This window comes from Cibotium barometz, chromosome 10 (assembly GCF_041138505.1).
Source record: "Cibotium barometz isolate CiBa-2024 chromosome 10, ASM4113850v1, whole genome shotgun sequence".
NCBI classification, from domain to species: Eukaryota; Viridiplantae; Streptophyta; class Polypodiopsida; order Cyatheales; family Cibotiaceae; genus Cibotium; species Cibotium barometz.
In genome coordinates this window covers 58,971,567-58,986,195 of record NC_141055.1, presented here as the reverse complement: position 1 = coordinate 58,986,195, position 14,629 = coordinate 58,971,567, and the positions used below count along the sequence as shown (strand labels likewise).

Genomic DNA, 14,629 nt, shown 5'->3' with positions numbered 1-14,629 from the left:
TGACCAGGCAAGTGGGAAAGTAACGTGATGGCCATATCTTCAGATGATATCTCTTTCCCAGCTTGAAGGACTTCCTGCTGAAGGGCCTGCAGCTTGTTAATGTGTTCCCGCATCGTCGAAGACTTTGCAGGGTTCATAACCGGCATCTGCACTTCCAAGGATATCCGCTTCATGGGTGACACCCTGTTGTACAAAGAAGCCAAGTGCTCCCATATGCCTCTCGCTAGCGTCATGTGCTTCACATGGTTGATCACCTGTGGTGTGCAATTGAGGAATATAAACGACCGGACCCTGGCGTTGACACGGTCCCACATTTGTGCCTGTGCCTCTCGGTCCTTCCTCGTCGATAATAACTCCCCTTCCTCAGCTTCCGGCCTTGGCACCCCTTTGATAATAAAATCAGCAAGATCATAGGACTCCAAAAATGACTCCATCATGACCTTCCAGATGCCGTAATTGGACCCATCCAACTGCCGATCCACTGGGAACGTGGGGAGAGTCGGAATCTTCACGTGCTTCTCAGCCATCTCGAGTAAATCTGCCATCTCGGAGAGTAACCTGAAAGGGTGGGTGGGTGGGAAAAATCTGAAAATCAGAAAATATGCAAGTGGCTGTCCAGCCCCTTTGCCCGCCTTCCTCTTGCACCTTCACTTCCCGTTCAGCCCGAAACAGTCCACCGATCAGCAACCTGTTGCTCCCCCTCTTGCTCAGAAAAACGCCCAAGATCTCCTAGAGCCTAGGGCTCTGATACCATGTCAGAATATGCAGCGGAAATGACAACCAAACTTGGGTAGACAAGAGCAAGTAGACTGCAAAAAATAATCAGCACAAGAAACACAGAGAGATAGGTGTGTAAACTCTTCTCTATACACAAGATCTCGAAAAACTGAATGAGAAAGTGGAGGAGGATGGGGGGCAATATATACAAGTGACACCCGCAAGAGGAGTATTCATGGCGTGGTTGCATATTCCCGCGGAGAGATGTACTTCATCTCATCTCATGATGCATCTGGCATCGGGAAGAGTGCGAATGTGCTTGCGGCGGAGTGGGCTACCACCATGGAGATCGTCGGTCCCGAGCATGTAATGGGCTTTGTTGCGGATGGGGAGCCTTCCAATAGGGCAACGGGAGCTATCCTCCAAGGTATGTATGGACATGTCACGGTGTCCTTTTGTATGGCTCATTGCCTAAACAACCTTCTCAAGGACATAGGGGCATTGCCATGGATTAGCCCGCTCATTGAGGAGGCCAACACCATGGTCTCCTTTGTCCTCAACCACCAAGACTTCGGCATGAGTTCAACAAGAGGTCCTCTCTCTCTCTCCTCAAATATTCCGACACCCGGTTTACCTACAACTTTCTCATGTTGGGCCGGTTGAAGAATTGTAGTGGTGCTTTGAGGGGGGTTTTCCTTAGCGACAAGTTTGTCGACATGCAAGAGTCCCGTACAAACACTGGCCAAGAGTGTAGGTTACGGGCGGATGATGCCTCTTGATGGGAGCGTGTGAAGACCACGGATGCTATGGTGAGGTCCATAGTCCACCTCTTGAGGATTGTAGACGCTATGCAACCATGCATAGGCAAGGTCTACGAGGCCATGGATTGCATGATAGAGAAGTTGAAAGACTTCGTGCCTGACGAAGACAGATATGAGGAGATCCATGCCTTATGTCTAGGAAGGTGGAATTCCTACTACTCTCCATTGCATGCAGCAGCTTATGTGGTGGACCCAGAATTCCAAGGCAACAAGCAGGAGAGCGACCGAGAGGTGAGCATTGGATGGAGGATCATCTTGGACCGTCTTGTGCCTGATGCATCAGTTAGGCGCAAGATCAGGACCAGCTTTCCATGTACAGGTCATTTCATGGCTCCTATGGTTGTCATGATGCACAGATTGACCGCTCCAAATTTGGTGTTGCTCTATGGTGGGAGGACTTTGGTTCGGATGGACCAGAGCTACAATAGCTTGCCATCCGTATACTTAGCCAGGCCGTCAGCTCCTCTTGCTAGGAGCAACTTTGGAGTAGCTACAGCCACATTGCCTCTAGGAAGAGGAACTGACTCAGGGTAGAGCATGCCAATGACCTTGTCTTCGTCAGCGTGAACTTGCGAATGCTTTGCAAGAGCGTGACCAAGAAGGCAGATCCCTTCATCGAGTGGGAGATGAGTCAACAAGAAGAGCAACAAGAGGATGAGGTGCAGGAGCAGCATGCCAGTGAGGATGAGAGTGAGGATGAGCTTGATGCTCCTTTGGCACAAGCTACCCATGACCATGAGGCGAGTACTTCACGTGGATGATCATTCATGGATCATGATTCATGGGCCTTACTACTTAGCTCTAGCCTCTATTCTCTAGGCGTTAGCACTTTTTGTCATTGACTCATTTGAGTCCGTCCATGTATTCTGCCTCCTTAAGGCTTAGTCCTGACTCTTGAGTCATGACTCATTTTGTATCTACTTAATTATTAATACAATCAACCGTGAACGCTTTCACTCTTTGATTGGCGTATTTTGTTAATATGACTCAAAAGCTTACCATTTTAGTGTAAATTTGTGCTCATTTTGATGTACTTCCAAAGTAGAATAAGTGTAGAGTAGAAAAACTTAAAAAAAAGTATTTTTTGAGTGCCGTTCCCTCTCTCGTCCCCGTCCCCGTCCCCCTCCCCCGTTACCGTCCTGCGTCCCGTCCCGTCCCTGTCCCCCGTTACTGTCCCCCGTCCCTTGTGACTATGGTGCACACACACCCATGCGGTTGTCATTTCAAGTGCAATCTACTACCTGACGACATAATTACTTGCAAACTTGCTAGACATTCATCCGGTTAGTCTAGGTGACACCCTATTTGCCGAGAGGTGGAGATTGGATGCATCATTTTGGTACTCGGAAAGTTAGAAGTCTGGCTCTCTAGACACCTTAGTGGAGAATCCATCTTAGCTATCTTGTAATACCACCTATAAATTGGGCTTGCAAGCAAAGTGATAGATGAGCATTCCTAATCAAGTGCCGAAGTGCCCAACGATATAGACGTCTAAATGAGAATTTTGTATGAGTGTCACGATGCATCTAGTGTGGGACACCCGGTTATTCAAAGGACCCTTGCCTTGGTTGGCGGACTGTTTTATTGGCTGCATATGAAATACCTAGAGGTGGTGGACACCGATGTTTCATTTTCTTCGGGCAGGGAGGAGGTTGGAGGACTCTCCGCTACGGAAACTCGGAAGTGGATTCTAGACAGTGGTGCTTCCAGGCACATGACTCCTTCCCGTTCAACTTTACAGGATCTCTGCAGGTATTTTGGTCACATTCTTACTGGGGATACATCCACTATCCCAGTTCACAGTGAGGGCAGGTTGGAGATAGTTTCCGATGGCAGAGTGGGGAAGCATTCCTCCCAGGTGTTGTATGTTCCATCACTTGGTTTTCATCTGTTGTCAGTGCATCAGGTTTGCAAGATTGGCGTACGGGTGGAGTTTGATGAGCATTTTGTTACTCTCCGAGACAAGGCAACATGCCAGGTGGTTTGGGAAGGCGGAGTGGAGAATGGAGTTTGCAAACTTTCAGCACTCTCTCTCCCAGGTCCTCAGTTTTGTGATGAGAGGCAGTCTGGTAATGGCCACTTAAGTGTGGATACGCTATAGGTGAAGGCTTTCCGGGACCAGATGGTGGATAGCTTGCCAGTTTGATGGCAGCAGTTGGTAGGAACTTTCGAGTACAGATCTTTGTAATCCCTTATGCCTCATAGACCTTATGGCCTTTTGAAGATGTTTAATATAACTTTCTCTCTTTCTTTCTCCACAAAGGTAGATAAAATTTCTCCTTTTTTAAAATGTCTGTGGGGGGGTGTGTTTCAAAGTATGATAATTTTGATAGTTCATTGCAATGCACATTGAGGAATCCAATGATATTTATTTTGCATGGGGGGCTTACAGATTGTAGTCCAGAGCTCAAGGATCTTCATGAGAAGTTCACAATTGAGGTGCAGGGGAAGAGGACAGTACCGCTTTCACTACTACGCAAGATTTTAGAACAGTGTAACTCTTCTGAAGATGTGGCGCTGGCTTTTCGAGTGCTGCAGGATTATCGTACCTATGTAAACTTCAAACTTTTCAAGGAATAGTATGGCTAGTTTTTTTAACATTTAAAAGTAGAATGCGTTTTGTCTCTAGTTCTACATACCATCCTGGCTTATGCAGAGGTCGTCAAAGGCACGTGTGAAGCAGAATTTTAATGAGAACATATCTGCATTGGCAGTTTCTGCAAGTTTGAGAACTAAATCTTATGGTTTAGGTGCGTATCCACTCGTATCCCTTTGATTGCATTGCCACACCATGTGTCTGTGGATGTGTTTTTCTATATGTTAAGAACAACATGCAGAGGTTGCCTTTTTGCTGTGCAAATGTGAGGCGGCTCCTACTATCCCTACTCTTTTCTTTTATATCTAAATGGGGTCCATCAGTTGAACGACTTGCTCTATCCCCATGCTTACTAGGAGCTTGCCATGATTTAATATGGTTAGTGTTGGAGGATCCTTACATATGCATGTATGTTTGTATGTGGGTGGATGGGTAGGTATATATAGGTACATCTATGCAAGTGTGTGTGTGTGTGTGTGTTCTCTTTAGTGCTAGCCTTCTCATGGCTGAGTCTGCCCATCGCTTTTGGAGAAGTGATAGAAACTCTGTATGGTGGTTTATCCATGAAGTGTTGTCCATTGAAGTGGACATATATTGATGTGGATGATCCTCATAGTATGTAGTCTCTGCTATGCATATGGAGTTGATGATCTGAATCTTTGTGGGTAGACCTCATGGAGTTAAGATTGTGCTTTGTTTTTTTTTTTAAAGTTTGGGAGATAACCTGAACTTTCCCTTGGTGATATACTTTGCTTGGGTATAATTGAGCTCTTACTTTTCTGAGGTCATGGCCCACATACCATCCTATCTTATAATGCTGCAATAGACATTATTCTCATCACTAATATCTCTTTTCTTATGTTTTTTTTTTGGGGGCATTCTAGGGTTGAAGACTCTTTGGAAGCACAATTTGTATGGACTTTCCCCAAGCCTTGAAAATGCTCACATGTTTTTGGTAATTCATCTGATCTTTCTTCACCATGTTTTTGCATAGGGAGAGCTACAAGCTACTGATATTCTCTTGTCAGCATAACATCATGTAAATTCAAATTCTTTTGTTACTTCCATCCTATAAAATGCTGGTGTGTGTTGTTTGAGAAGAGCCATGCAAAACTGGAGAAAGATACGGACCTCATGAAGAAGACATTCAGGACAATGTTAAAAAACTCGTTGACGCCGACAACACAGACAGCAGACATTGTGATGAGGTTTCCTTAACTTAGTGTGGTCACAAACTTCTTGGTTCACATTATAATCTTTTCATGTGTGTACGTAAAGCATTACCAATCTTTTGCTGTGGTCAAGGAGTTGTGGAGCCATATTCTTACATCCATGTGCTGGCATGCTGTCTTTTCTTGACACTAAGGCTGAGATTAATGTCAAGACATGGTGTCGATTGCCATGTCTAGACATCATAGCATGCCATGTCAAGACAAAGCATGTTGATATGGCACCTCAACACCATATCTAGACATTAGAGCAGAGATTAGAGTAAAGACAGGGTTGTCAACTGTAGTTTTAATACAATTATTTCTAATTGGTATTGGTCAGCTGTGATGGTCTATATTTTTGTATCGAGTTTGTTTTTGTTACAGAAAATTTACTGCAGTCACTAATTTATTTGTGAAGGATCTGCAAGGAAAAAGGAGACCTGAATTTGATGTTTAACCTGGCGCACGAATTCCTTGAGAATGGCGTGAGGTTAAGCTCTCCAGTTTTTGATATTCTGATATCGACAGCTGCTAACTTTGGTTTGATTCATTCCTTTCCAATACTTGTTTACTTTGCCCAGATGCTTAGCTGAAAATTTACCAGAGGGTGTGTGTGTGTGTGTGCATGTTTGTGATGTATTGGTTATTGTCACTAACAAAATCGGGTCTGCAGACAAAGGTTTGATGGGAATGAAACAGTAGCTAGCACACTGTAGCAGGGTTAGATCTTAAGAATTCAATTTATTAAAAACAAAATGATGCACATATGATACCGAATAAAGAATTCGTTCCGTTTGTATGTGCGCTTAGTGTGCACATAATGTAGTGGAGACCAAAGTATGCGCCTTTCGAGTTTCCTTAATATTCCAGAAACCTAGATAGACTGCTTTTGGAGGCACAGATAGAGTGTCTTCAGATCTGGCATGCGCAAACAGTAAAACACCATTATCGGGGAGTTGGCTTTTCGACGTCGATCATTTCTCTACCCTTGCCCTTTTCCCAGCAAGCTCGATTGATAGGCAGTCTACAAAAATGTACTCCCAGAAAAGGCATAGGTCTTTGCGAAGTCTTCAATACACACTTCTTGGTTGCTAGACACATGCCTAAAACAGTCGGTGTACTGACTTTAGGTGCCTGTACAGTTGTTTGTACAATTGTGCAGTCATTTGTTGGCTGTACAAGTGCCATACGGGTGCTGATTCACACATACCAGTTGTACAGGTCCGTCCGAACAGCCATGCCATTGCAGTAGGGGTTGGATGGCTTGCTGCTGATGTGCAGCATTGAGAGAGAGGGATGCGTGCTTTTCATGGAGGGAAAGTGTGCTCTCTTCATGGGAGGGCTGGTCACTATTAGAAATCAAACTTATGTTATAGTGTAAAATAATGACTCAAACAATTTACAAACATTTAAATCTACGTAGTGTTCATGCATAGAAATTAGTTCACGTGCTCACACATGACTTACTATCATGCATGACTTGACCATAACGAAGAGCTCTTTACACATGCACAAACACAGATCCTCCAACTTGCAAAGCATCATATTCAATTACCCAATTGCAGGCATCTTCATTGGACTTACCAGGTTACACATCCATGTGCCATGCAATGTCCCTACTTGATCTCACTTTTGAGCATTTGGACTGGACAATATCAAAGGATCAAATTAACCAGCTTTATCTTGCAAACCAAACATACACTTCATTATTTTTTTCCTGGGGAAAAGATCCTTCTATTAGTTAATGAAAAACAGCCACAAAGGGCTAAATACAACCAGGAAGGTCTAGATACAAACTCGCCTCATGTACAGGGCGGGGATCAAATAATCAAAAGAGGGGAAAGAGACACTTCTCCTTTGTCTGGCCGTTCTATGAGGAGAAGGCTATCTCAAAGGGGGGGGGGGGGGGGGGGGGGGGGGGGGGACAACCGCACAGGTGGTCTGTAATGCCAAGTGGGGTCACCACCTCTATTAGTGAGAAAAGGGCTAGGCTGCCAGAGCCTCAAGAAAGCTTCCCGCCGCTTCTGCATGCGGTCAGATCCACCTTGCAACTTCCCCCACTGACCGCGGAGGGTATGGATGATGTTGAGCCAAATGCTCCTGCTATACTTTGCAGAGGCCGAGTGTGGGTACCCTCTATGGCTTTGCTACATCTAGCTCGCCATATGTGCCAGGCTGCAATGCTACTGTAAATCTCCCATCGTTGGCGTGAGCCCGGTTGCCAATGGTCAGTAGATGGGGCTGTGACTAGTATTGCCGAAATGTAGAGGTGAGAGACTTGAAGGGCTTGCCCCCCACCATCCTCCTCATAAGCCTTGACCACCTCAGCCTCTGTGGCCCAAGCGACAGTGCCCCATGTAATGATCCAGGTCGAGGCCCTGTCCATCGCGAATATGCGGAGAATCCGTAGCCAGACCTGCTGAGCCTTCGGGCAATCCCAAAGACAATGGCGCTGAGACTCTTGAGGGTTGCTGCACCTCGGGCAAGCTGTTGGCCGACCTCCAACTGCCAACCACCAAGCTCCTGTGTGCCATCAGCCAGAGAAGGAGGGTGATCTCTCTAGGCCAAAAACTGTCCTAGAGCCTCTTCCAAAAATCTGAGAGGAAATGCTGTGAGAGGCCTTGTGTGACTACCAATGTACTGTTGTTGCCGGGGTGTCATCAATCTCTGGCATCTAAGTCCTGCGGCCTAGCCGTGCTGTATATGCAAAACAAGGGGGCATCCAATGTCTCCTCCCGGTCAGCAGGGTCATGCCAAGTCCACTCTCCCGGGTCCCACTAGAGGCGCGTGAGAGGATGGCTCTTCCATATCCATAGCCGCCAGAATCTCTCCCTGACCACCTTGTCAGGTGGGGGGTCTATGTGCCACTTCGGTGCGTGAAATCCAATCACCCTCACCCTTTGTAAGGTGTAGCCATTGAAATCCTCCAAGGGGAGCTTGGATCTCTCTAATCTGCCATGAGAACCAATAGAAAAAGTGAGCAAACCATTGCTCTCGTCCGCTCCATGGACTGCCAAAAAAATGTCATGCCTGGTAAACATGCCTAGCCACTGAGGGGGAGTCGGGTCTGGGGTAGGGGTCAACCACTCCTGAGGGATAGCAGAGTTGATGTCGATGCTGAGCCTTTATCTACTTGGGATAGGCCTCTCTTGTGAAGCTCCAGGGGTAATTGCTTGTGTGCAAGCCAGTCTCCAAGGGACCTGGCAGGTCCCATACTCAACGCACCCCATGATACATGAGGTCTACCCCCCAGCATATGGCCACTGGGTAAATGTATTAGGGGGTTCTAGACCAATGGTTGTCTAAGATGCTCCTCTAAGGCTACCGTAGCTAGCTGCCTAAGGGTCGGCCTGAGGTGATCCCAAGCTCAAAGTAAATTGGTTGCAAATCTGTCCTCAAAAGCTGGGTTGAATCCCGGGCCCGCATCTCTACGAAGATCCATCTGGTGCTCTGCGGCCAAGCGCCCGCTAGGCTCGGGGTGTGGGTTGAAATCCGGGCCAAGAGAAAGTCCTTCCAAGGCCCGCCACTAGGAGGGATTCCTCTAACAATCAACTTGCCTAGCAAGGTGCGGCTCGGTTCTGAATAGCAGGGTCAATGATGCCTAGTCCCCCTCGACGTCGTGGCTGAATGATCACTCTCCATGCCACCTTGGCCTTGGCAGGCCTCCCGTCACTGCCAGCCCATAAGAAGGTCCGTTGAATCTGGCCAATATATGGTCGAGAGAAGGCTGAGCAAGAAGTGATGTACCACATGGTGGCAAGAAAGACCTGGTTCGTCACCACCACTCTACCAGCTAGGGAGAGCCTTGCAGAACTCCATTACAAAAGCTTATTCTGAATGCTCAGAAGAAGAGGGGCGAGCTACTACTCTGGAGAGATGTCTGTGCCAACCTAGCATCGGAGATAGTGAACTGGAGTACCCCTCGGGATCCACTGGAAAGCCTCGATTGGGAACTAAGCCGGGGCGGGTGTAGAGCCTACCCAAAAACCACACGACTTGTGCCAGTTGAGCTATGCTCCTGATGCGTGACAGAAGATCTCGATCGCCTTAACGAATCTCTGGAGATTCCCAACATCTCTAGAAAGAAAAGTGGCTGTGTCATCTGCAAACTGAGTCCAGCAGCTCCTCTTGTGAATGGAGGGGGAGACACAATCCCTGAAGCCCTGTCTCTTGGGATGCGAGGAAATTGCTCATGGCCTCGGTAACGAATAGGAAAAGGTAAGGTGCCAGAGGACTATCAGAATGCAGTGGAAATGAAGATAATTGCGGTAGAGAGCAATACATAGATGAAAGAGAGAGAAATGAAATGAAATGATATATTAACGTCTCTAAGAGAGAAGCTTGTGTAACTCTGCTATATATACCAATAAAATCCCGGAATAATACATGGAAGAGTGTGGGGGCAAGGGGCCATTTTATATGGCCCCTGGCTGCTGGTCAGCCAGCCCAGAGTCAGCTGACAGCAGCCCACGACCAGTATATGCACAGTCGGCCAGCACAAAAATATAGTCGGGCATCACCTGATCAGTCAGGCAGCACAGACACAGTCGGCCAGGCATCTGGGGGCAGCCGACAGCCCACACACAGCTCCAGAAAAATAGGAAAAAATACGGAGAGTGAGGAAAAATGAGAAGACACCAACTACAGGCAGGCACACCCACAACAGAGACCCTGACATAGTGTACAGTCAGGAGATGACTGCTAATTCCTATTCTGTAGGCAGAATCATTAATCACTTCAATAATTTCAAACGGCTTACTATACATGGAGTAAAGTTTGTAAACTCTTGCCTCATAATCCTATAATACTTAAAGCTAAACCATTTGATGGAGATTAAGCACCCTTGATAATTGCTTTTGATTCGCATAAAATTGAGCCTTATCGCCAATCTTGTGAAGATTTTCACTGGTAAATCACAACATTTCCAATTACTCTGCATAAAATCATAAGCTGATTGCACCTTGATGGTTTGCAAATCAATGCTCTATGGAGCTTTCCATTTATACATGAACGTGAACAGATTTAACTTAGTTGTTGCATGCTTTGTTCTATTGTATGCAAATTCAGGATGGGGAAGGGAGTACAAGTCTACAGGCAATATGGGAAAGCTGGAATTTGAACTGCAGCTGTTTTTGTTACGGGACATAAGTCTACAAAATAACTTGGGCCAAGATCTAGGGAGATCATCTTCTAATCATCTTTTGTATTTTCAAAACATACATAGTACATGAATTAAGGATAGCAGTTGGTATCACAACCTAGGATGCCTACAAAATTCTCTCTGGCATCCTCTATGTGTATTGACTGCTTGTTAGGGATAGAGCCCTTATTATCAAGAGTGCACAAATTGAGTTTGAGAAAAGCTCTCTTTGTGTTTCCGTACTCATCATTGGTCCCCTAGCTTGTTATCATGTATGCAAAGGTGCTGATGGCAGAGTTGACTTGCCCATCGGAGCAGATGGAGACCAATAGCGGGGAGAGTCTCAAGATGTTAGCTGTCAGGTGCACACTCCCCCGAGCGTGACATGGACATGCTCCTATCCATTGGCTACCTCAGAGGTCGAGTACAGGGCTGGATTCATGTGTTCGTAAGGGCTATTGTGCCACATCGTTGTAATATTATCCTAACGCCCAATGAGCAGCATAGTGTGGGTAGAGTTATTGGGTTATTGTGTGAACACACTTAGCTGGACATTATTATTACAGTTGGTAGAGTTGGTAGCCAACTTACCAACATTAGACACTATAAATAGGAGTCTAGGTCTTAGCCATATTCATTCATTCTTTAGTCAATTATCATTGAGTCATTGAAAACTCGGGAGCAGTACTACCATTGAGTAGGATTGTACATATTTCATGTTAGTAATACATGGTAGACTAGGTCATCTCTCTCTACTGTGTATTGAGCATGAAGAAGCAACAGTTTGCGCATGGGTATAAGTCTTTGATTAAGTGCTAATTGCAATCAATCAATTCATAAACACGCTTCTGCAAGCACCCATGTTACATTGGTATCAGAGCATCAAGTTTTTGATGGCAGAAAGGCTGCAATTTTTTTCTCTTATAAGGGCATGGAGATTCATTGCGAAGAACCTCATCATTGTCAACAATTTCACTCAGATTTTCGTTTTTCTCATCAAGCTTGCATTTTACAAATTTTGTACCAGGCAAGGGGCACTTAGCCAAAATGCAAGAAAGAGGGCCAAACACACCCAATAGAGGGCGGACATAGCAAGCATGCAAGGCAGCCTTTGGTACTTCAAACGCAGCCAGAGAGGGGTGGAAGAACATCAGGGGGAGTCCAGTAGCGGGCACTCAATGGTCAGGACTCAGATCTAGGAGAGCATAAGGGCAGCCAGATTCAACAGAAACACAGCCCTATTCAGGCTGCAAGACGGCACACAATAGGCAGCCAGATTTAGCAAAAACGCAGCCTATTCAGGCTGCAGGACACAATACAGCGGGCGGCCAGATTCAAAAAAGGGCAGCCAATTCAGGCTGCAGGACAACACACAGTAGGCGGCCATATACACCAGCAAAACACAGGAGAAGGGTGTCTCCGAGGGGGTGCTACAAGCTGGCCTGTTCATGGATGGAGGGGGTAGATAGGGCAGCGTTTTATACATCTGAGTATATGTGGCTTCCTTGCCCGAGCCAATTGGCTACACACAACCTTCCTTCATCGCACAAGGATGAAACCTTCGCCTAGTCCTTGACCACAAGGGTGTGTTTATGTTTTGCAAGTACATCTCTGGTAGGAACATAACATGGAGTTTCGAAAGATGTCAAAGAGCTCTTTGGTTTCTTGGGAGAAAGCATGGTCCACCAACATCGATCTCTACAAGAGCATAATGGCACCATATGAGATAGAGGGGAATGAGGAGATTATCCAACAGTTGGAGAGCAAGTTGCCAACTTGTCGGCTAGAGATCCAAGCAACGGTAAGTCCATCCATAGATGAAGCTCAATAGGCGGGAGTGTTCGAGGATGCCAAGAGAGGAAGTGGTATCGTGGTAGTGTCCCCAAGTAAGGAGCAGATTCTCGGGGATGAGCCCAAGGAGTTGACACCACCAGGCTTGGAGGTGATAGAGAGAGATGGAGAACAACCCATCCCAGAGTCCTTTTCCGTTTCCGAGGATAAAGAGGAGTCAATAAGTGGACTTAAGTTTTTTCTCTCCAGATCCATTGAGGAGGATGATGAGATTAACGATTTTGCGGTGGTGTCTACCATGCGAGCTGAGCATCTGGAGGCAGAGGAGCTAGTTTCAATGTCCGCAGTTTGGGAGGAGGCAGTGGCTGAGACATCATTGGAGACCACAGGTCCAGTAGCCATGCTATTGGAGTTCGGACCGGTGTATGGAGCAGAAAGCGAGCTCACCAAAAGATCCGTATTAGGGTGGAGCATCAATTGCACCCATGCTCCAAATTAAGCAGGGGATGTCATGTGCACACTCTCCCTAGTGTGATATGGACATGCTTCTATCCATTGACCACCTCAAAGGTCAAGTATGTGACCAGATTCATGTGTTTGTAAGGGCTATTTTGCCAAGTCGTCGTAATATTGTCTAGGTGCCCAATGAGTAGTCCAATGTGGAGTGAGCTGTTGGGCTATTGTGTGAACACACTTAGTTGGACATTATTACAAGGGTTGGGAGAGTTGGTAGCCAACTCACCAACATTAGACATTATAAATAGGAGTCTACCATATTTGTTAATTAATCAGCCAGTTTTCATTGAGTCATTGAGAACTCGGGAGCAATGCTATCATTGAGTATTTCTATTTAGGATTATTTCATGTTAGTGATACATGGTAGGTTAGATCATTTCTCTCTACTGTGTATTGAGCATGAAGTAGTGGTTTGTGCATGGGTTTAAGTTTGTGAGTAGGTGTTAATCGCAATGAATTAATTCATAAACATGCTTCTGCAAGCACTTGTGTCACATTAGCCTCCTTTGGCCTCAGATTTGGCATTCCACATTCTGTCGGTATAGTCGCCGTCCATTTGTTGCGATCATTCCAAGTCTCATTCCGAGAGGCGTCTTGAATCCCAAGAGCACTATGTACATCCTTGGAATTGGCACAAGGGTCACCACTCTTAGCGGAATCATCATTTTGATAGGTGCCATGGATGGTCCCCTTCATGAAACCCTCCTTCACTAGATTTTGCGGTAAGTTCCCTTTCTCCATTATCAGGTCATTGAAGGGAAACCATTGGGCTCCCAAGTTTTTCTCACGTCACATGAGATTTGAACTCAACTATGGATGGTGAGGTTGTTACGAATTGGACCAAGAGATGGAAGCCACTCTCGCTTCAGTAGGTGGTTCAAATATCTTCATCTTGTTTGTACAGCATGAAGCGGTGTAACGCTTTTAAAGTGGGAAGATTACCTTAAGCAATATATTGCTAGTTATTGGGATGATTGCCGCAACATAGTCTTGAGATCGGTTCTTTTTTTTTCCCAAGAAAAAGATCCTTATATTAGTTAACGAAAAAACAGCCATGAAGGGCTACATACAACCACAAAGGGCTAGGTGCAAACGCACCTCCATGTGCGGGGCGATGATCAAAAGAATCAAAGGTGGAGAAAGATGCACTTCTCCTCCGGCTGTGTGCTCTATGAGGAGAAGGGTATGTCATACAGGGGGAGGGAGGGGGGGGAATAACCACATAGGTGGTCTGTAATGCCAAGTGGGATTACAAACACACAGGTGGTCTGTAATGCCAAGTGGGATCACCACGTCTATATGTGAGAAAAGGGCCAGGCTGCCAAAGCCACAAGAAAGCTTCCCGCTGCTTCCGCATGCGGTCAGAGCCACTTTGCAACTTCCCCCATTGTTGGCGGAGGGTTTGAATGATGTCTAGCCAAATGCTTCTGATGGACTCCGCAGGCGGAGCGTGGGTACCCTCGATGGCTTCGCTGCATTGAGCTCTCCATATGTGCCAGGCTGCAATGTTGCTACAAATCTCCCATCTCTGGCACGACCCCGGAGTCTAGTGATGTGTAGATGGGGTTGGGACTGGAAGTACCGAGATGCGAAGGTGAGAGACGTAAAGGGCTAGCCCCCCATCTTCCTCCTCATAAGCCATGACAACCTTAGCCTCTCTGGCCCAAATGATAGTGCCCCATGAAATGATACGGGTCGAGGTCTTGTCCATTGTGAAAATGCGGAGGATCCGCTGCCAAAACTGCTGAGCCTTGGGCAATCCCAAAGACAATGTCGTCGAGACTCGTGAAGGTGGCCGCATCTCAGACAAGCTGATGGTCGACCGCTAGTGGCCAAC

The 14,629-nt window shown here is 46.3% G+C and overlaps 1 protein-coding gene across 1 annotated transcript in view; it reads left to right on the top strand.

The window, feature by feature from the left end:
• LOC147635108 (uncharacterized) overlaps nucleotides 1-14,629 on the top strand; it is a 64,778-nt gene that overhangs the window by 37,255 nt on the left and 12,894 nt on the right. Inside the window, exons 4-8 of the mRNA XM_086804408.1 lie at nucleotides 3,931-4,091; nucleotides 4,195-4,288; nucleotides 5,019-5,089; nucleotides 5,236-5,342; nucleotides 5,764-5,885. Coding sequence (XP_086660534.1) covers nucleotides 3,931-4,091; nucleotides 4,195-4,288; nucleotides 5,019-5,089; nucleotides 5,236-5,342; nucleotides 5,764-5,885 — 555 coding nt within the window. The remainder of the gene's footprint in view (nucleotides 1-3,930; nucleotides 4,092-4,194; nucleotides 4,289-5,018; nucleotides 5,090-5,235; nucleotides 5,343-5,763; nucleotides 5,886-14,629) is intronic.